The following is a 22,967-nucleotide window of genomic DNA, read 5'->3' as shown; positions in this document are numbered from 1 at the left end:
TGTAATGACAGCTGAAGACGGAATTGCGATAAGTAATTTATAGATTAGGGAGGGGAAAGTAGGGAATTGTAATGTATTGTTGGGAGATTTACTCTAGTTAGAACACATTTATAGATAGCAGTGTCGAGCAGTTTTTCCCGGTCGCATGTGTGACGTGACGGTATGGAAGTGTATAGATGAATAAAATTTGACCTCATTTATATTAATTTATAAATGCATGGAATGAGTTGTAATTAGCTATCTGTTTGAAATCTTGAATTGTCTATTGAAGTTGGTGTTCAATATGTTTGATGTTATCTAACCATATTGGAGGTTAGGTGGTAGTTGATGCGGCGTAACTTTCTCTTGTATTTATTTTACAGATGGATATTGTGGTGCCAGATTGAGCTAACGGCGAGCAAGTAGAATGGCGGTAGTAATTGAAACAACGCTTGGAGACATAACAGTCGACCTGTTTGTAGAAGAAAGGCCCCGCAGTAAGTAAAACTTACATTACCTACATTACGTTAAAGTAGTTTCGTTCAAGATGCTAATTTCATCTCTATTTCAGATTTGAAACTAATAGGGTAGTCACTTTAGTGAAAGTTTGATGTTTAGATCTATAAAGAATCGAAATGTTAATTTCTGGTACAACTTTTATATGATATAAAATTAATTTTCGTACTAAAATTGGAGAGCTATTACGACATAAATCGGTTTAGTCGAAAAAACCTGTTTTATTTTTGTTTTCTAGCATTGACAGTGTCGCGTTGAAGTCTCGCGTTAATAATGTTGTTGACTGATCAATCCATATTTTCTGTTTAGCCTATTTGTATACAAAGAGCGAGGCATAAAAAGCTCAACGCTCGTTCAACCCAAGCGTATTTGATGAATACGTAATAATAATAATTGGGAATATTTTTCCTATTGATATTGATAGGCCTAATTATGCGTTTTTTTATCATTCCTCAGTAGCATGACAGTGATGAAACTAATGATAAATAAGGGGAATAAGTTTAATTTATATTATTATTATTATTATTATTATTATTATTATTATTATTATTATTATTATTATATGATGACATTCGGCTTCATGGATTTCGTTTCGGTCAGTCTGGTTTATTTTAGTAGACAGATGTTCAGATGTAGTTCAGTAGTGCTTAGAAATAGTTCCTACCTCTCAAACAGGAGAGAGAGATTCTTCATGATTTCTAAAGTCCAGAAAAAAGTACAGCATGTGAACAAATGTTTAAAATCAGTGAGTTTTCTCAGTTGACCTTTTGCAACTGGAGCTGCTTTACTTGCAATAATATTTCAAATGCACAATAACATATTTCCGATCAGTTACCAAAACTAATACAGCACCCACCAACCTTCCTGACCACACATCTTAAACTGTGCAAATATTTAAATTGCCGAATTATCGTCTCCAAGCTTTCAGCAACCATTTTCAATTCTCGTAGTCTTCTGGGAGCCTACTATTAGAATTTATAGAATGTTTTCAGCAACGAATTGAGTTCACCAACATAGTCCACATTCTTTACAGAACTGAATACACTTAATTGAAGTGTATGTGCTATGCAGTGCACAGCAACAATATGTTTGACATTTTGTCTGAATTTTGAGATTAATCCATTTTATGCATCAAACAGAGAAACAGCACCATCTGTTCCAATGCCAACTAGCTTTGAAGCAGACAATTACTCTGAAATGCCAGTTTTTCAAGTGCTTCCATGTACCCATCTGCACTACCACTTTCTAATAAAAATGTAACTGATGGGAAAATTTCTTTGGTTTTAAAGTTTCTTAGGAATCTTACACAGAGAATTAGTTCTTCCATAGATCCACTCTCCACTGATCCATCCAGCAGTAACATAACTTGCATCTTACAGCTCAGAAATTAAGTCAATTCTTAACACCTTAGCTATTTAACTAATAAATTCCTTGCAGCTAGTTCTATTGACATACTCCTCTTTCAATTCTACTTCCAATTTCTCACTTAGTTACATAAGTCCAGGAAAATCTGTGAATGGCTTATTATTTTTTTTTGTAGTATAATATGCAACATAAAATAGCTCCTTCATATTGTCAAACATTTTCTTCACACACATGTCAACAAAATTATGAAGTCTTCCCTCGTACAGCGACACACAAGAATATGTTTGTATAAAACCTTAGCTAGACCTGTACTATGTTACAGAAGTCAAGCATGGACAATGAGAAGTACGGATATTAGCAGAATAACGGCCTCTGAAATGAAATTTATGAGAGCAACACTAGGATATAGTCGCTTGGACTGTAAAAGAAATGAGGATATCATGCAAGAACTTCAATTACAACCAGTTTCATAGTTTATACACAAGTACCAGCTGCAGTGGGAAAACCATGTCCAACGAATGATTTGGAATAAACTACCAAAACCCATGTTTCAATACCATCCCCAAGGGAAGAGACCTTTAGGCCATTCAAAAAAAAAAAAAAAAAAAGGTGGACCAAGAATGACTCACTGAGACCGTAACGGGCCTTATACTTGTTTGGATGATGATGTTGATTATGACGTAGTCATTTAGATTTACAAGTAGGCTGAATCTTTTAGGTACCCTAGAATGGGCAGCTCTCTCGTTTTAGATTATCTCTTCCTCTATACAATTTAAAATTATGTCAGTCCATTATGTAAAAGTATACCGATTTTCAACTTGATATTTTGTTGATTTCTTGGCCTCGAAATTATTAGAAAAATAATCGGAAACCTTACTTACTTACTTACTTACAAATGGCTTTTAAGGAACCCGAAGGTTCATTGCCGCCCTCACATAAGCCCACCATCGGTCCCTATCCTGTGCAAGATTAATCCAGTCTCTATCATCATATCCCACCTCCCTCAAATCCATTTTAATATTATCCTCCCATCTACGTCTCGGCCTCCCCAAAGGTCTTTTTCCCTCCGATCTCCCAACTAACACCATATGCATTTCTGGATTCGCCCATACGTGCTACATGCCGTGCCCATCGCAAATGTCTGAATTTAATGTTCCTAATTATGTCAGGTGAAGAATACAATCCGTGCAGTTCTGCGTTGTGTAACTTTCTCCATTCTCCTGTAACTTCATCCCTCTTAGCCCCAAATATTTTCCTAAGCACCTTATTCTCAAACACCCTTAACCTATGTTCCTCTCTCAGAGTGAGAGTCCAAGTTTCACAACCATATAGAACAACCGGTAATATAACTGTTTTAAAAATTCTAACTTTCAGATTTTTTGACAGCAGATTAGATGATAAAAGCTTCTCAACCGAATAATAACACGCATTTCCCATATTTATTCTGCGTTTAATTTCCTCCCGAGTGTCATTTATATTTGTTACTGTTGCTCCAAGATATTTGAATTTTTCCACCCCTTCGAAGGATAAATCTCCAATTTTTATATTTCCATTTCGTACAGTATTCTGGTCACGAGACATAATAATATACTTTGTCTTTTCGGGATTTACACAGATCAAATAGATCACATCTTGATAGATAAATGGAGACACACTAGTATAGTAGATATTCGAACTTTCAGGGGTTCAGACTGTAATTCTGACCATTATTTGGTAATTGGAGAATTAAGAGAAAGACTATCAGTAGCCAAGCGAGTAGAGCAACAAGTTAATATTACTAAATTCAATATTTTGAAATTAAAGGACGAGGAAACTAAGCAAAATTATCAGGTCGAAATTTCGAATAGGTTTGCCACTTTAGAAAGTTCCGACGAAGTTGAGAAAGAATTAGATGTTAACAGTGTGTGGGAAAATATCAGAGATAGTATCAAAATTGCAGCTGAGCAGAGCATAGGTTATTATTAAACTAAGAAAAAGAAACTGTGGTTTGATGAAGATTGTTGCATGGTAGTAGAAAGAAGGAAACAGGCAAAATTGAAATTCTTACAGGATCCAGTTGAGGAGAAGAGAGATAATTATTTCAATGAAAGACGGGAAGCAAGTCGTACACTTAGGAATCGGAAACCTACATAAGCTTATTTTGAGTCCAGTCCCAACAACAGTTATATAGTTTTCGTCGTTATGAAGAGGGTTGGATTCGGTTGAGACATTGACATTAGTGTATAAAGAGCATAAACTCATTCTCCCATTTTGGTTTCAGCATGCTTGAACTTCCTCAAACTATGCAAGATAAAGTACTACAACCTGTGTCTGTTCCATTCAGTGCAACACAACTTTCTCGCACAGACTGGCGATCCCAGTGGCTCTGGAAAGAATGGCGAATCTATATTTGGGTAAGTCTCATTGATTCCTTACTGATTTTCAAATTCTGAAGTGACACTTCAGGTCCAACTCATGTCCTTTATATCTTTGCAGGAAGATTCGTGGGAAGGAAGCCCGCTTCTATGAAGCTGAGGCAATCCCCAAGCTGAGACACACGAGGCCTGGTCTCTTGTCCATGGTGAACTGCGGTAACAACATGTGAGTTTCAGAGTGGTCGAGATTTGAAACTAAAGTATAGATTCTGCATGTTTGACCAAGGGTTTGAGCTAAAAAATTAAATAATTGCCTCATAAGTGCTTAAATGAAAAATTGCATTTGTACAACATTCTAAATCATAGTGTACAGGAAGATAAAATTACAGTAGAGCATCGATTTTCCAAATACCGATCAACTGAAACATCAGTTAACCAAAAGCGTTCCAATCGAGAAGTTTCGCTAGCGCTGCTTGCGAGATTTAGCGGCAAAAAACTAGTCTCAGCTCTGAAGCAAAAAAAAAAAAAAAAAAAAAAGAAGAAATGGATTTCTTTTCCTAAACTGTAGGCCTACTTTAATGACCAATTTGAACTTGTCAAACTAGGGTAGTCAGTTCTCTGTGTTATTTGTAAGACGTGTGATACAAAATGTATACTGTATGTACAGTTTTGTGTTTAATGTCAGTGTTTCTTTGTTTATACTGCTCCTATGACACAAGTACAATTTGTTTTGTAAGTGATCGGTTATCCGAAAAATCAGTTATCCAAACACTTCCCCACCCCATCCCCAATTGTCCAATTGTTTCGGATAATCGATGCTGTAGTGTAATAATGTTTGCAGAAGCAAAAAATTATGTAATTTGCTTCTTGGAGTTTTATTACTTTCAACCTATCTTACCATACTCTAGAAGTCTGGGTAAATCATTAGACTGATGTTTAGAATACATTACTGCTAAATTTACATTACATGAAAATACATCCATTTTTATGAACACTCCAAACATTGAAAGCACTTGGAAAATCAAATTTTTTATGAAGAAGCTCTTCAAGATTTATTGTTATTGTTGATTCTTCACGAGTAGGCCAATTCTTTTTACTGAAGGCAGTTTCTGATTTCAGTTTTTACAAGATTCATGTAACAAAATCCTCGTCAAAATTTACCATATGCAATGAAATTATTGCAACATACTGTATTTATATTTCTCCATTCCATCACTCTTTCATCATATGATGACGCAGAATATCTGCATGGAAATATCATATGTACTTCGGTACATCAAAATATATATATGATATGCGTAATAAATCACTTTGTGATTTAAGACGGCGCCTATACCGTCGGATCCCGGCCAACCAGTCACTCATTCGAGTGCACCTCAACACATGTATGGACTTCGGTCCTGCGTTCATAGACATCTATGACGTAGTGCAGAGGGTGGCCACTAGAGGGAACCCAAGAGATGGAGCTTAATCTGAGACGATTCTAACCGGCGTCGGGGTTGTATTCGGTGTGGCTTAGTGGATAAAGCATCAGCACGTAGAGCTGAAAACCCGGGTTCAAATCCCGACGCCGGAGAGAATTTTTCTCTGTTCCATCACTCTTTCATCATATGATGATGCAGAATATCTGCATGGAAATATCATATGTACTTCGGTACATCAAAATATATATATGATATGCGTAATAAATCACTTCGTGATTTAAGACGGCGCCTATACCGTCGGATCCCGGCCAACCAGTCACTCATTCGAGTGCACCTCAACACATGTATGGACTTCGGTCCTGCGTTCATAGACATCTATGACGTAGTGCAGAGGGCGGCCACTAGAGGGAACCCAAGAGATGGAGCTTAATCTGAGACGATTCTAACCGGCGTCGGGATTGTATCTGGCGTGGCTTAGTGGATAAAGCATCAGCACGTAGAGCTGAAAACCCGGGTTCAAATCCCGGCGCCGGAGAGAATTTTTCTCCGTTCCATCACTCTTTCATCATATGATGACGCAGAATATCTGCATGGAAATATCATATGTACTTCGGTACATCAAAATATATATATGATATGCGTAATAAATCACTTTGTGATTTAAGACTGCGCCTATACCGTCGGATCCCGGCCAACCAGTCACTCATTCGAGTGCACCTCAACACATGTATGGACTTCGGTCCTGCGTTCATAGACATCTATGACGTAGTGCAGAGGGCGGCCACTAGAGGGAACCCAAGAGATGGAGCTTAATCTGAGACGATTCTAACCGGCGTCGGGGTTGTATCCGGCGTGGCTTAGTGGATAAAGCATCAGCACGTAGAGCTGAAAACCCGGGTTCAAATCCCAGCGCCGGAGAGAATTTTTCTCCGTTCCATCATTCTTTCATCATACTGTATTTAACTAAATCATTATTAGGGGAAATTGTTCACTTAACTTTTAACATGCATGGATTGCACCAACTCTTTGAAATCCATTCCTAAACATTGTTGTTCATATCTTCTTGAAACTGCCCATTACATTAACATTTCATTTAACTTTATGTTCTCCAGAATTAACTAGTTCATGCACATCTCTGATACTGATTTCGTTTTCTCCATAATCATCTGATTTCTGAAGTTTTCTCAAGTCCAACGTGGTTTCGCATTTTTGCATATTTATACTGAAAGTTTGTCGCATTTTTAGAAGTCAAGTAGCAAACTGTGACAAAGGCGTCTGTGGTTTAAACCCTGGTTTGAACTGTGTGTTGAAATGGAAAGTTTCCAGTGTGTCTAAACTTCTTACAGGCATTTCCATTTGGTGTCATTAATCCATTTCCAGCCATTCTAAAAGAAAATGGTAATTTGGAACATATTTCCAATTGGTACATTTATGTGATATAAGGGTTAGAAGGGTTATACAGAAGGTTTTCCACCTACACACTGTTGAGGTGCTTAGGAGGAAGAGAGGTAATATTTCTCAGAGTTGCCAGATGTGCCAGTATGTTGAGATATGGACTGTATTGACCTTCTTACTATTGGGGATAAAAGAGAAATTAATATGACACTTCAAAAAATCGATTTCGAGATTCTGATGGAAATACACATTTTCAATATTCCTGATACTGAAAAAGTGAGTCAAGCGATTTGTCCTAAACTATTTGCTGGATTTTGTTCACAATCACTGGGAAAGATGTACATGAAATGTAATACATTTTAATAAACACTCTGTCTTTGTATTAAATAAACACACAATGACGATGTAATCCAAATCATATCAGGCAATTTTCTTTATGATTTTTTCTATTGACAAGTGAAATGGTAAAGATTGTATCAAAGGAAAAATGTATTCTTAAAAATTAATTGAATCATTTCTACTCCATCTAAGTACTACCACCACTAACATAAGAGGAATCATCACAAAAAATTATGCATGAGCAGGTACGTACCAACAGTGACATAGTGCACATTTTAGGCACCCCTCCTGCAAGTATAAAATGTAGGATCCTAAGTGAAAAAATCACTAAACACAATAGGCCTATAATATAACTTATTAAACATGAGTAAATTACGAAATTATTCAGAATAACACAAGAAGCGGTTTATCTTCATCATCATCAATTACTTTGCATCACTGCTTTTATCATCTTTGACAGATATGTAGTCACTAACTATTTTAAAAGTTACCAAACATACTAACTAACAAAATCTGTGCTTCAGTGGCTGACCATTATAATATCTTTGAAAATTATTGGAATGCAAGAGGTCAAATGACTTTATTGTCAAACGCCTGGCATTAGAAAACAACAACATACTAACTAATGAACTAGTAGAGTTTTAACACTTACTTCGGTGCTGAGAGTGTAACCACCTTTTTCTGGTTGTATTCTTTGGAACGAAGTCCTCCACCAAGCCATCTACATTTAATTTACACACTTGTTCTACTTAATGCTAAGCATGCTTAGTGAAGGCAAACATTCTTGCACCATCGAGTTGCTTGCACTGTGATAACTTGCCTTTGTTACATCAACATTTTCAAAAGCTATACTGATTATTAATATAAAGATAAAAATACATTTTATGTAATTTCAAATCACATTTTTAAGTATGTTTAAACCTTAATTCAATTTTCTGTATGAAATTTTTGAAGTATTCTACAATATTAATTTCGACAATTTTAAACTGGCATACAAGAGAATGTGTTTAGGCTCACTTAATTATAATGGATGTTTTGTACTAATTGTAACTGCAAAGCATCATATTAATATAAAGATAAAAATACATTTTATGTAATTTCAAATCACATTTTTAAATATGTTTAAACCTTAATTCAATTTTCTGTGTGGAATTTTTCAAGTATTCTACAATATTAATTTCGACAATTTTAAACTGGCATACAAGAGAATGTGTTTAGGTTCACTCAATTATAATGGACGTTTTGTACGAATTTTAACTTTAAAGCAGTAATATATAAGACGTCCTTGCATGCAATTTTATTCATAATTTGAATGTCAGAGCTAAGAGACTTGATTATTATCTTCTTGCACATGTCTTTCAATATAGTTATTATGCAGAATTTATTACTTTTCAGAAGTAAAATATTATAATGCAGAAACACATAATTAATTATTAGATGTAAATAGTTTCTTGTCTGAGATTACTCAGGGACCATTCGAAGGGGCCCCTAAAAGCCCAGGGCTTCCCTACCTTGTTTTGTTACGGGAATGACTGCTACACCATTTGGTGTCTGAAAGAGTTGTTCTTTCTTAAAACATTAGTGGTAACTAGTAAGTTATAAGCTCCCAGATTATAAATCAGAAAATGTTTTGACTGTACCAGTGTGGGTCTAGAGAGTTTTGGTAAAAAGGTAAAGGTATCTCCTTTATATGCCATGAAGATGCTTTGGAGGAATGCTTTCTTGGGCTTGGTACTAGAATAAGATGGTGTGGTCAGCACCACACTCCAACTGCCTTTTACTCCTGGAAAGACCAGGTAATCAATTTAATAGGGGTTGAGTAAACCTTGAGGCCATTCTGGAAGTTTTGGTAATGATAAAATCCCATCACAACCCAGGATTGAACCCAACACCTTCCAGTCCATAGCTATTTGTTGTACTAACTACCTATCAAATCATACATACTTATTGCAACTTGGAATATTCACGAAAGAAAAACAATAGAAATACTGGGCTGATAATTTCATTTGTTTCTTCAACTTATACAAGAAATAACACAAAAAATTGTTTGGACTTGTTTCGAGTTCATTGTCATTTTGTATTTTTAAGTTCAAAGAAAGACTTGTTAATTATTTACTAAATGTTACGTGCACATTCCTAACTAATAAACTAATTAAATATGAACAAAATCCGTCCAGTAGTTTAGGAGAATTTGTTGTACACATACAGAGAGTTAGACCAACTGTGCCCAAAACCAATTTTTCAGTATCAGTATCGGTAGTGATAAAAGCTTGTATTTCCGCATAAGTCTTGAAATTGAATTTTTGCAGCATCACAGTACTCCCCTCTCTCTCTTTCTTCATATAATGGGAAAGAAAAAATAGAAAATAGATAACAGAGAAAAATTACAAATTCCTTATATAATCACAGAAATTCAACATTATCAACAGTGGAAGAACCATATACAAAGAATGGGGACAGAGAGACTTCCAAAATTAACTTCTGCATATAGACCAATAAAACACAGAGATCAGGGAAGACCGAGATGTCGGAGGAAGGATCAAGACCATCTTTCTTAGAATACCATCACAGATCTCATAGGTCTTAACGACGAAGTTCATAATTGGTCACAATGTTAAGTATGAATTCACATCTGTTATTTATGCCCCTGAAGTTAGAACCAGTAGGGGTGTTTAAAACATTTGGAAGCTTTCAGTTTATAGGATGGTTTTAAAGCAATTTTTTTGAAAGGTGAAACATTCATGTGCTTGACATACGAGAAATCTGGTCACATTTTCTGTTAATACAGTGACATCATCCCGTCGCACTATGTTGCCGATAAGAGCCATGCTGTTCTGATCAGGCTGGGAATATGTACAGTGAAAGTAAAAGTTTAACTTAACATTCAACTTAACTTTAATTTAATATGAAGACAGAAACAGCTAATTTAACAGTCTAAATCAAAGTACTTAACTGCGTTATTCATTTCCAAATTAATCCAATTCTCTGTAGTGACATAATTTATTATTCATTACAATTTCAAACAATATTTCACTTGAGCAAGAGAGAAAATAACTCAATTGTTAAATCAAGAGCATTGGCTATCTAGCTACAATTTCAAGCAACTCATATTGATGTGTGAATCGTTTCGACTGTCAATTGCATTGTTGTCTCAAGACTAGGGCTCATGGAATGAGGAAGTGATTATAAAGTAATTAACGAGGAAGTTCTGCTTTGTTAAATTTAAGTACAGGGAGTATAAGCACGAAAAGGAATAGGAATATCAAAATTTTATTTCAAATCCCAAACATCCTTACAGTCTCAACCATTCTCACACAATAACAATCACGAACAACAAAAATGGTTCATTTTTTTTTACTGTTTCTTGCATGTCAACTGTCACTTTCTTGTTTTTTAACATGGTTATTTCACGATGCTGTATCAGCTACGAGGTTATTTAGTGTCGATGTGATTGGTGATAGCGAGATGAGGCCAAGGATTCGCCATAGATTACCTGACATTTGCCTTATGGTTGGAGAAAACCTCGGAAAAAACCCAACCAGGTAATCAGCCCAAGCCCAGCCACGCCTGAGAGCAACTCTGGATCGGCAGGCCTTAGCCAACTGAGCTACACCGATGGCTGTCACCTTCTTTCATTTGCCATTTGTTCTTATATTCTTTTTCTTTCGTGACTTCCATAACATATTTATTGGTCTGGCAGCAGCAGAACACTGCATAAGAAACATTTGTGTGTAGTGGGTTTGTCTGTGTTCATGCGTGCATGTGTTTTTCTTTTTTCTTTATTTTCATTTCAATGATTTCACTTGTAGACATATTCACCGTATGATTGATAAGCCGAATTCTGTATTACAACGCAGTCAAAAAAGAAAATGTAGAATATACTGTAATATTATAGATACATCTTAACCTACATTTAAATCAAAGTAGCCATGAGTTACATGAGAAGTAGGCTAATTCTCTTCCTACTACTTTCAGGTTGGGGTCACAGTTCTTCATTACACTGGGCAGTGAGCTCCAGTCCCTAGACAATGAGCACTGTGTGTTTGGAGAGGTCACTGAAGGAAATGATGTGCTGCTCAAATTGAATGAAGCTATTTGTGATGTGGACCATCGACCATATCAGGACATAAGGTTCATAGAACATTGCCACGTTTCAAACTCCTTTTTAAAAGAGGAGATTCACTGAGGATGCTGAAAGACCTTTGTTGATGTTTCAGGATTACACACACTGTCATACTTGAAGATCCGTTTGATGATCCTGAGAGCTTGCCAATTCCTGATTGTTCTCCAGAACCGTCTGCAGAAACACTTATGGTATGATGACATATTTTCAATTGTCTGGAAAAATGAAGGATAGAATTATACTTACTTATTTACTGGCTTTTAAGGAACCCAGAGGTTCATTGCTGCCCTCACATAAGCCCGCCATTGGACCCTATCCTGAGCAAAATTAATCCATTCTCTATCATCATATCCCACCTCCCTCAAATCCATTTTAATATTATCTTCCCATCTACGTCTCGGCCTCCCCAAAGGTCTTTTTCCCTCCAGCCTCCCAACTAACACTCTATATGCATTTCTGGATTTGCCCATACGTGCTACATGCCCTGCCCATCTCAAACGTATGGATGGATTTAATGTTCCTAATTATGGTAGGTGAAGAATACAATGCGTACAGTTCTGTGTTGTGTAACTTTCCCCATTCTCCTGTAACTTCATCCCTCTTAGCCCCAGATATTTTCCTAAGCACCTTATTCTCAAACACCCTTAATCTCTGTTCCTCTCTCAAAGTGAGAGTCCAAGTTTCACAACCATACAGAACAACCGGTAATATAACTGTTTTATAAATTTTATGCATGAATAAATTCAAAATAAACGTGGAAAGTAAAAGGTTGTAGTCTGAAGGGGAAAGGAAAAAGATGATGGCATATTGCAGTGGTGGCCCAGTAAATTCTTTTTCTGTAAGACGAGAGCCTGGTCCCAACAAATTTACTCCTAAATACTTTTTTTTTTTTTTTTTTTTTTTTTTTTTTTTTTTTTTTTTTTTTACCTCTGATTGAGGTTCTGGCTGATATGTATATCTATTACCAGACAGTGCATCTCACTTGACGATATGTGTCAGAGGAAGAACAATTGTTTGTATACATCTGAAGTCTGATTAATGGAATATGCAGCTAATCGGCGATGGAGGGCCACCCTACTTCATTATCTCCTGGCCTAGTTGCTTCATGAGTGATGCCTTATTGGTGTTACTTATGAGGTTCAAACCTGTCTTCGGACAGTTGACTAAACAACACCATTTAACTAACAAAAATATTAATAATTAAGTATGGCATGATCTTAAGACTTGCAATTAGTTCACTAAAACAATGATTTGATTCATTATCAGTCACTGGGTTAATGAAATTTTGTAGCATGTTATAGTTTCTTCAATCCAGCATCATCAATTATGCTAATTTTCATCGCCATATTATCCCTTACTGTCCAGCAAAAACTTATAAAATTGATAACATAGATCATTGTATTATTTAATTGATTTTAATGATATTTCTTTCAAAAAGAAAAGATAATAGAAAGAATGATTATGCACTGTAATTCACCACAGAAGTCAGCTGAACGGGAGAAGGACATTAATATGTCAGCAAAACACTTATCACACATACATACAACAAATGTTTTATATGCAGTGTATCTAATTTTGTGTATAAAAATGTATGAATACCTCAGTTCTAAACACTGGTTCCAATACTAATAATAATTAATTAATTAATTAATATTATGAATTTAAAAACTCAGCACATTACCACAGGAATAATTATAAGTTAAGTTTTATGTGTCTATGTGTGTGCGTGCGTGCGCGCTTTTTTTTTAATCTGGCGTCGTTAAGGCCATCAGGCCTTCTCTTCCATATCACCAGAAATACAAATAAAATAATAGAAAAATCAAACTGTAAATTAATAAAGTAAAACCAAACAAATATATACAGGGTGTTTCAGAAATACTTTCACAAACCTTGGGGGCATGTTACTCACAATAAAACAAGAAAAAAAGTTAGTTTTTTAGTTATTAATGAAAGAACATAGTTAAACATCTGTTAGATATTGTCAGCTTGGTAGCAAGTGTTGCAACTTTAATCAATTCAGAAACTCAGTCTCATTATGTGTACAAAATTGTAGTGCATGAATAATTTGAATATGTGTTGTTCATAAACACAGAAGAATAAGTCAAAGACGGAACTTTTCAATAAATATTCTTGTAAAAATTCTGATGCAACTAGCAACAGGTTGTGTCCTAGCTGTGTTTGAGGAAGTGCTTTTGTTTTGGCAGAATGGACGGATTGCACCAGACGAGGAGTTGGATGACACGCGGGGTCTCACGGCTGCTGAGATTGAAGAACGGGAGCGCAGTCGTGAAGCCCATGCACAGGCCACTATTCTGGAGATCGTGGGGGACCTGCCTGATGCAGAAATGGCGCCCCCTGAGAACGTTCTGTTTGTCTGCAAGCTGAACCCTGTTACATCTGACGACGACCTGGAGATCATATTCAGTCGTTTTGGGAAGGTGAAGAGGTAGGCTTTCTTGTGTCATTTTCATTTATATTAGATTTGGGATGATTGGCAAACCTAGATGTCAGAATGTTTGTGCAGTTTCTGAAACTTTGTTGAAAATGCAGTTTACATAAAAAACACTATTTCATTAAAAAAAAAAGAATGTAAATTAATCATCGTCAAGCAATCAGGGTTGTACACCCCATCGTATGTTCCAAAGTCTCTTGAGAGATTGATTTTGACTTCTTCTTCCATTGATGGTATTTTAGGATTAAATGTAGTAATCTGCTTCTGTTCATTCAATGAATATGTTGAGTAAAATTTTCATCTCTGCAAGCTAACACATCTTCACTTCTTCTATATAATCCACCATTGTTTTTTCCTTCATTTAGAATGATAAATATAGTGAGAAAAACCTAATACTGCTGCTTCAGCATGAGAGCCATTCATGATGAAAGGTAAACACAAATCCTTCGTGAATACAAAGCTCCATTTTTTTCTGAAATTTATTTGGATCCATTCACAGTGATTTACATAAACATAAATATTAACAGTAACATTAGATGCTAACAGGAAAGTTTGCAAACTCAAGCTTTCATGTTTGTATTTACCGGATTTGAGAAAAACACACCATCGCACTGCACAGGAACAACAGAAGGATGCACTAAAATTGATTCAGTTGGTGAGAAATTGACTATTTTGTTTCAAAGTCATTTTTATCTTTATGACAAAAACACAAATCATATTAAAGATAATTTGTTAAAATATGTGTAAACAAATAGCTTATAATATGAAATTTGAAGATACGTTTTAATTGTAATACTATTAATATAGTATCTTTACACATTATGAGAAATGTGAACTTTGTAGGTTATATATTATTTGTACAAGATTTTTTCTTGTATATGGAATAACTGTATTTATAGCATCAGTGGCATTAAAGTTGAGAAAGTACTCTTCTGTGTAAATGTTAAGATGCTAAAATAGAGTCATTTAATGAAATGTTAAATTTAATTCAAAAATGTTGCACCAATATACTATTTAAAATATGAGGATAATCCAAGAAGTAACGACCATTTGGCTTTAATTAATTTAAAAAAAAATTATTAACCAAAAACATGTTACTTACAAATTTTAAGCTTACTTTATTTCTTCACATGATCACCTTGATTATTTAAGCATTTGTCATATCTGTCCACAAGCTTTAGAATTCCCGTGTTGTAGTCATCTGCCGCCAGTTCTTTAAATTCACTGTATTCTTCAATGCAGATCGATATTGTAACACCCTAAGAAAACTATGGTGAGCAATCCAAAATCGTAGGTGTGGATTGCTTTCCTGCAGTATTGTGCTTCTTCACGACAATGCCTGCCCTCACACTGCTGCTGCAACTAGAGATTTGCTGTAACAATTTTGATGGGAACTTTTTGATCACCCACCTTGGACCTTGCTTCCAGTTATTTTCACCTTTTCACGAAGCTCAAAGAGTTCCTGGGCGGGAAATGTTTGGAAGTGATGACGAGTTGAAGAATGCAGTGAACAACTGGCTTAAAGGACTGGCGGCAGATGACTATAACACGGAAATTCTAAAGCTCATGGACAGATATCACAAATGCTTAAATAACGGAGGTGATTATGTGGAGAAATAAAGTAAGCTTCAAATTTGTAAGTGACATGTTTTTGGTTAATAAACTATTTTTTTTTATTAATTAAAGCCAAACGGTTGTTACTTCCTGGATTACCCTCGTATTTAAGATAGTAAATAAATGACAATTTTAATTAAATATCACTGCACACACAAGCTAATGCAGTTTGTAGAAACATAAGTTGTACTACTACGTCATTCATTGTCTAAGGATCCATTTTTATTTGCCACACTTTTCAGTTTTTTTTTATGTTGGCATTGTGAATTTTATGTTCATGTCATATGTTTATATCCTCGCATTATGTTAACTTTTTCATTGTGAATGGGCCCTGAGTCTTGAAAATTTTGTCTGTATATATGCTTTGATAGTGGTCATATAATAAAATTTTACAATCATATCAAGTGTTAAATACAGCTTTAATGTGCTGCTTGATTACAGCTGTGAGGTGATACGAGACAAGATGACTGGTGATTCGCTGCAGTATGCATTTGTGGAGTTTGAGGACCGTAAGGCTTGTGAAGATGCATACTTCAAGATGGACAATGTGCTAATAGATGACAGACGAATACATGTTGACTTCAGCCAGAGCGTTGCAAGATTACGTTGGAAGGGCAAAGGTATGCATCTGCTAGTTACTTATAGATTAAACTGTTTGCAGATGTGCTGGTTACCAAATTATTGTGATCTACCTGATGTCGTAGCTGAAGGAGTTTCAAAATTACTAACTATTCTGAAGAGACTTCAGATATTTATCTTCACATTAAGAAAATAAGTAATAAATTCCTGTAGACGTGGATTGCAATTATTTTGATAATTATGTACGTATTCCAGTATTGATTTAATGTCCAGTTCATGTAAAATGTCTTAATTTCTTTTGTGATCTTATGTACGTAGTATACCCAGCTGTTCAGTGCAGGAACTTCATTTCACTAGCTGTAATCGAGAACCGTTTTTGCAAAACTTGCTAACTGAAAAAAAACTAAATTTTACAGGAGAGACAAAAAACTGAATGAAGACAAATGGGTTATAGGTGTAACCATCACATTTTGACACACTACTATGAAGAGAAATAATTCTATTTTACTAAGATAACTTTAACATCGTGTAGAGGCCTGCTTCATGTTAACGAATCCACCAAAATCTCAATTTTGCAGTTAGCAGTTTTGCAAAAACGGTCCTCAATTCCACTTTTATCATTTTTCTGTTAAGTCCAGGCTTTACTTCCATAACAAAGGACAGGTCTTGCTAAGAGCTTATAGTGAATGCGAGTATGTCTGGAAGAGAGAAGATTTCATTACCTATATTTATGATGCCTATGCATTTATTAAATTTATTTTATCCCTCCCCCCCACACAAAGATTGCCAAGAATGATAGTTTGAAACCAAGATATTTTTATTCATTTACTCTCACAAAATTTTGTTATTTATACATATAAACTTGAAAAATGATCCTTGTCACAGAAAGCCTATTTTTGCTTTATCCATGAATATGGTATTTCCATAGAAGTGATTCCCAAAGTGTGGATTGCAGTTCCCTGGGGGGGTCATGTGAAGAGCTGACAGGGGTTGCGAGATGATTTACAAAATAAAATAAAAGACGCCGTGTTAGCATATTTTTATGTTGTATTTAGAAACATAAACAATGTTGAACATAAAAAATAAAAAACTGTTTCAGTAGTTATAAAATAAAATATTTACATGTAATGTGACAAATATGCCTGTTGTTGAGAAAGTAGCTTCTCAAGTCTAAACTCTGTATTCATTACACACATATTTTCAATTTCAAGGAGATTTCTTGCTTTTGTTTTGATAGCAATGATAGATTAGAAACTTATTTTACATAAATACGAGTTTGCAAAATTAACGCTATTAAAAATTTATGAACTTTTTTTGCATGCTCCAGATAATCATGTGTGCTTTTGATTCAAAACTGTCTATGCTTTGCAAGAAAGAACTATAGTTTCAACATTCCATCAGCAGATACATATTTCAATGAGTATTTTCTTAATATGTTTTGGATTTTCAACCATTTGGATATAACTGCCTAAAAACGGATTCAGTATCCATTTGTGACTGTTGTAATTGTTTTGAGTTTCTTGCGGAAAATACTCAAAAAGCTATTGTTTAAAATTGTGTAAACTTAATTATGTGTTCGAAAAAACAAATTCAATATTTGTCATATCATATGGTATGTAGCTAAAATTTCATGTATTACTAACACTGGAATGAATCAAATTTGTTTTCATTAAGTGATTTCGACCAGAGATGAAGTTTCCTTATAAATCCGTCGATTTTATGTCTGGCTGTTATTATGTTTTCATCTTGGCCTTGCAAACTCCTATTCAGAGTGTTTAAAGTGTTCGAAAAATATATCAGCAAAGAAGGCCAGTCTAAGAAGCCAAAGAGAATTGGAAAATAGGTTTGCATATTTCGGTATCTCATCTTGTAGGTACTGGTACATTAGAAGTTGTATGGTATCCACTGGTTTTGAATAAAATAATCGTTATCGATTTTACAGGGATTTGTATTTTTTGAATGAGGTTAAGTACCGATACTGTAGTGGTTGGTTACAAACAAATAACACCCAAAAGTGAGTTGCGCCTTCAAAAAGTATGAGAACCACTACTGTAGAGTGTTTATCTGTTACAAATTTTAAATTATGGACTGACCATATGTAAGAATTTTGTTGTTTCCAGGTCGTGGAGTCGAGCACATTCCAGAAGGAAATCAAGATACAAATGGAAAGGTAAGTAACTCATCAGAATCATTTTGTGTCGTGTTCAGAATAATCTGCACCAGGATTGTCTCAGTCGAGAGATCTAGTGACTGTTGACTGGGAGAGAAAGGTTGGTTCCTAGGTGGAGGCAAGGGGTTTTCAGTTCTGCATAACTTCAGAATCACTTTATGCCCAACTCAGCCTCTTGTAAAATCATTAAAACAAACACGTTACAAAGAAACACACAGCCATAACAAAACTACAAAACACTTACACGTCACAAATGCTAACCACACCTACAGAGTCATAAACACAGACATGGAAATTCTACATATTCAACCAAAAACTCAGAAACTAAACACAATAGAACAATACGAAATATATAGACACACAAAAACACATCCAAATGAAATTCTCAACACACAACTCAATTTCAGAACACACACACTCTTTGACTCCACATTACACTACACAAACACACCCCACAGAAGACACAAACAAAAGGCGCCAAGACCAGCTCCAACTAGTTCTGAAGATAGCCAATAACAGGCTGAAACTAGTTAACCAGGTACTGTAATATTTAACAAGTGAAAGATATATAATACATACTCCAAAAAATATATATATATCAAAAAATTCATTTTGAGCTATCCCCACTTGGTATTACAATATCCATTAATTTTCTTAGTGAAATGGTTATATTTCGTGTGCATCCTTTCTGGATGAATTGACTTGCAGCCACTCTTTTATCCAGTTATTGCAGTAGAAGTTTTATAAACATGTTTGTTAGAATTCCATATAGGTCCTAGATAGAGTTTAGATGTCTCAGCCCTGAATGGTAATTATTACATGTGTGTAAGAATGTTTCTGAACACATTGAGCATTGGTGAATGGACAGCTCTGTCGTGGGAAAAGAAACAAACAGAAATTGAAGATGAAGATAAAGAAGAAGACGACAAATCCAGGAAATATGACATAAAAGAAAGAGAAAATGTGCAGCCCAAGCAGTCCAGAATTACTTTGTTTCAAGACAGGGAGAATTATTTGATGATGTTTTTGAAAGAATAGCCATGCAGGATTAGGACATCTAAACTATATCTACAACCTGTATGAAATACTACTCAACATGTTCATGCAATTTCTACTGCAATAATTGGTGCAAAGAGAAGCTCCAAGTCATTTCATCCAGAAAGAATGCATATGAAATATAACGATTTTTACTATAAAGCTTTATATATATTTGATTTAATGGCATCAAGGGCGTCTCAGGGTGCCCAATCCATACAGAATTCTGCATACACATGTAGGACCATAGGCTCAAGGCTGGAGGCATCTGTTCAGTCCTTGACTACCAACATTATTCAAGCTTATGAGAAAATCCATCCTCTTTGTCAGAGGAATAGTAAGTATAAAATACCATGATGAACCAATAATTTGAAAAGTACTAACGTTCATTGTGGAGGCCTTTCAATAAAGCCTGAAGATCTAATCTTCAATCTGACTGAGAGACTTAAAAGTCTGCCAGAAAAAATGTTAAATATAAGTTTAGGTAATCGAACAAGGAAGCCTGGAGAAACTATAGCGAAGAGATCAATGTGTTCGTGCAGCAAGTCTCACTAATGTCTTTGTAAAGATCTGTCTTCCAGACCTGCATTCTTTTAGTACAATATTCCACGTGATTTTTCCAAATCAGTTAGGCATCAAGGATTACTTCTAAATATTTAACTTATTTCTTTAATACCAAGTCCTTACCAAATAAAACTCGAGGTATATTGTCTAGTTTTCTTTTCTTCGTAAACAAAACTATTTTGGTTTTAGTTAGAGTTACGCTTACTCCCTATATCATGTATCAAGTTCACACCATGCTCAAAGCCTCCTTCTGAAGCTCAAACAGCATGCTGACATGATGCCGAAACTAGTCATCAGTGTAGGCCTGAGTATAAAACTCAAGGTCTTGTATCACTACACACCACAATAAGGGTGATAAAATGTCTCCTTCCCCCCTAGGGCATCTTCTTGTGACAGTCATAGTTATTAGATGCTTTAATTTGCTGACAGAGTAAACCTACTTAAGATGTTTCCGATACCTTTTCCCTTATACAATACTTGGTATTCACTTCTTGAAGTGCTAGCATCCTACCTATTATGAAGGCACGAGTGGGACATTGGGATAGAGCTCCATGCTTTCATAACCTTGGCACTAGAATGAGGTAATGTGGTTGGCATCACATTCCAACTGCCTTTTACTCCCAGGAAAGACCCAGCGGGCCTACTCAATTTGATAGGAGGCTGAGTGGACCTCAGGTCTGTTCTAGAGATTTTGGCAGTGATAAAAATCCCACCACTACCTGGGACCTGCCAACTGATCTACTCAGCTGCCAAATGTTTGCAATGTATGATGTGCGGAGTTCAAAAAACGATTTTAATTTTGTGTTTTAGTCACGACTTTCATGGTTCCACTGTTGAGAAATTCTGGTGTCGATGGTAATTTCATGTTTTCAGATAAAATTTATGGAGGATAAGAATCTTACGCATATTTTTGTTTTGTTTTAGAAACATGAGCGAAGTCGTAGCTGGGAAAACCGACATAATCATTCCAGTGAGAGGAAGAGCAGAGGGTCTGAGATGGAACGAGATAAGAACAGTGCTTACAGAAGAGAGAGGAGGCATGAGGACGACTTGCGCCGTGGCGAGGAGAGGGACAAAAGAGATGGAAGAAGCAGACGAAGCAGAGACAGAGATGGGAGATCCAGACATAGCCATGATGACGAAAGTAGATACAGAGAACAAGACAGGGAAACAAAAAACAGTCACAGGGATTCCAAAGGAAAGCAAGATTCAAAGAGTAGGCATAGCAACGAGGAAGAGAGAAGAGAGAGAAGCAGGCATAGCAATGAGGATGATAAGAGAGAAAGAAGTAGACATGCTGTAGAAGAATATAAGAAAGAAAAAAGCAGGCATAGTAATGATGAAGAAAAAAGAGGCAGACGTAGTGTAGAGGAAGATAAAAGAGAAAAAAATGGACAAAGCAATGACGAAGAAAAGAGAGAGAAAAGCAGACAAAGTGTGGAGGAGGATAAAAGAGAAAGAAGCAGACATAGCAATGACGAAGAAAAGAAAGAAAGAAGCAAGCATGACAGTGAGGAACGTATGAGAGAAAAAATCAGACATGGCAATGACGAAGAGAAGAAAGAAAAAAACAAACATAACACTGAAGAAGAAAAAAGAGAAAAAGGTAGACATAGTGTTGATAAAGATAAGAGAGAAAGGAGTCGAACTAAAGAGGAAGATAAGAAAGAAAAGAATAGATACAATAACGAAGATAAGAAAGAGAGAACCAGTCACAGCAGTGAAGACAGAAAGCGGGAAAGAAATAGACACGGTGATGGGGAAGGTAAAAAGCACAAGGAAGAAGTGAAAAGTAGAGACGGTTATAACGAAGATAAGAAGTCTAGAGAGAGAGAAAAGGACAGCAGAAACAATTTTGGTAATGAAGATGGCAGAAAAGGCAAGACCAAACACGGCAATGATGAAGTGAAAAAACACAAGGAATTAAAAGAAAGTACAAAGAAGGAAAAAAAGCGCAGGCACTCCAGTTCATCACCACAAAGTAGAAAGAAGCAGAGCAGTGATTCGGAGTCATCCAGCTCCAGTGACTCATCTTCTAGTGAATCTTCTGACAGACAGATCAAGTCGCGACGTAAGAAGCGACCTGCGGTGCTGGCCAGGAAATCGAGAAAGAAGCTGAGACTGGCAAAGAAACGACGGCGTCGGCGGAGAAGGGATTCGGAGAGCAACAGTTCATCAAGTGACAGCTCTGACAGCAGCTCTAGAGAACGAAGTCGCAGCAAGAGGAAGCGGCGGCAGAGCTCAGACAGCAGCTCCGAAGAAGAAGTGAGACGCAAGAAGAAGCGTGAGAGGAGAAAGAGAAAGGTAGTTTTAAAGAGGAAGAGGAAATCCTCGAGCTCTGAAGACTCCGAGACTGATAGCTCTGACTCATCGAGTGAGTCTGAGGATCAGAAGCCTTCCAGGAAGCGACGTAAGAAGAGCATTGACAAGCGGGTCAAAAAGACAAAGAAGAAAAGGAAGAAGAAGAAGAAGCCTGTGCAGAGTGACGAAGAATCCAGTAAAACTGTGAGTGAGTGAATCAGTTTGTGATGCTGCAGGGACCAATGCATTGCCTCTTCTTTGTGCAATTTATTGTAAATGTCCACTATAGAATTTTGGTATTTGCAATACAGATTTTTTTAGTTGCAAAGAATTTTTGTTATATGTATGTGTATTGAGTGACATGGTTGTGGCACAAACCTTGCAGCATTGAACAGTATTATTTAATTTATCAGTACCTGGTGCCAGGCACTTCCCACTACCTAGAGTGTGGGTTGAGACAACTTCACTTTTACATTTTCAGACTACGAAAATTTGTGTTAAGTTTTTTGTTTCGTTCTTTTGATCACAGCGAAATTGAAGTCCTTGAACTAAGCTGTTATTTGTTTGAATAATAACGGAATAATAAACATTATTTCAATTTATTTCTTGAATGCTGGAACGTTCAGACAAGTTGTTTGGTTATCCTCTCTTGCTCTGGGATCAGTTTGTGTGTAGTTGTCGTCTGGTGCTCGGCTACTTGGCAGTGAAATTATTGTTTTCTTGCAGGTTGTTATTTGTGAAAAGGGCATCACAGAGA

General features: G+C 35.9%; 1 protein-coding gene across 3 annotated transcripts; it reads left to right on the top strand.

The window, feature by feature from the left end:
* The first annotated feature begins 21 nt into the window (after positions 1-21).
* On the top strand, positions 22-22,812 carry LOC138712252 (peptidyl-prolyl cis-trans isomerase-like 4). 3 transcript variants are annotated; one of them, XM_069843825.1, is made up of 10 exons: positions 22-160; positions 363-476; positions 4,121-4,253; positions 4,336-4,440; positions 11,348-11,503; positions 11,590-11,686; positions 13,700-13,941; positions 16,003-16,181; positions 18,261-18,310; positions 20,834-22,812. In XM_069843825.1, the coding sequence occupies exons 2-10, from the start codon at positions 407-409 to the stop codon at positions 22,424-22,426; spliced, it is 2,625 nt and encodes an 874-aa protein (XP_069699926.1). In that variant the 5' UTR covers positions 22-160; positions 363-406; the 3' UTR covers positions 22,427-22,812. The 3 variants fall into 3 exon arrangements, with proteins under 3 accessions (XP_069699926.1, XP_069699927.1, XP_069699928.1); XM_069843826.1 differs by having other exon boundaries at positions 105-229; XM_069843827.1 differs by lacking the exon at positions 22-160 and adding an exon at positions 251-270.
* Positions 22,813-22,967: the final 155 nt, after the last annotated feature.

This window comes from Periplaneta americana, chromosome 13, assembly GCF_040183065.1.
Source record: "Periplaneta americana isolate PAMFEO1 chromosome 13, P.americana_PAMFEO1_priV1, whole genome shotgun sequence".
In the NCBI taxonomy this organism is placed as follows: Eukaryota; Metazoa; Arthropoda; class Insecta; order Blattodea; family Blattidae; genus Periplaneta; species Periplaneta americana.
This window is presented reverse-complemented; position numbering and strand designations above follow the sequence as displayed.

Coding starts and splice junctions, on each gene's coding strand:
- LOC138712252 (XM_069843825.1), top strand. CDS start 407: ATGGCGGTAGTAATTGAAACAACGCTTGGAGACATAACAGTCGACCTG. Junction 4,441..11,347: donor GTGAACTGCGGTAACAACAT/GTGAGTTTCAGA, acceptor TACTACTTTCAG/GTTGGGGTCACAGTTCTTCA. Junction 11,687..13,699: donor CGTCTGCAGAAACACTTATG/GTATGATGACAT, acceptor TTGTTTTGGCAG/AATGGACGGATTGCACCAGA.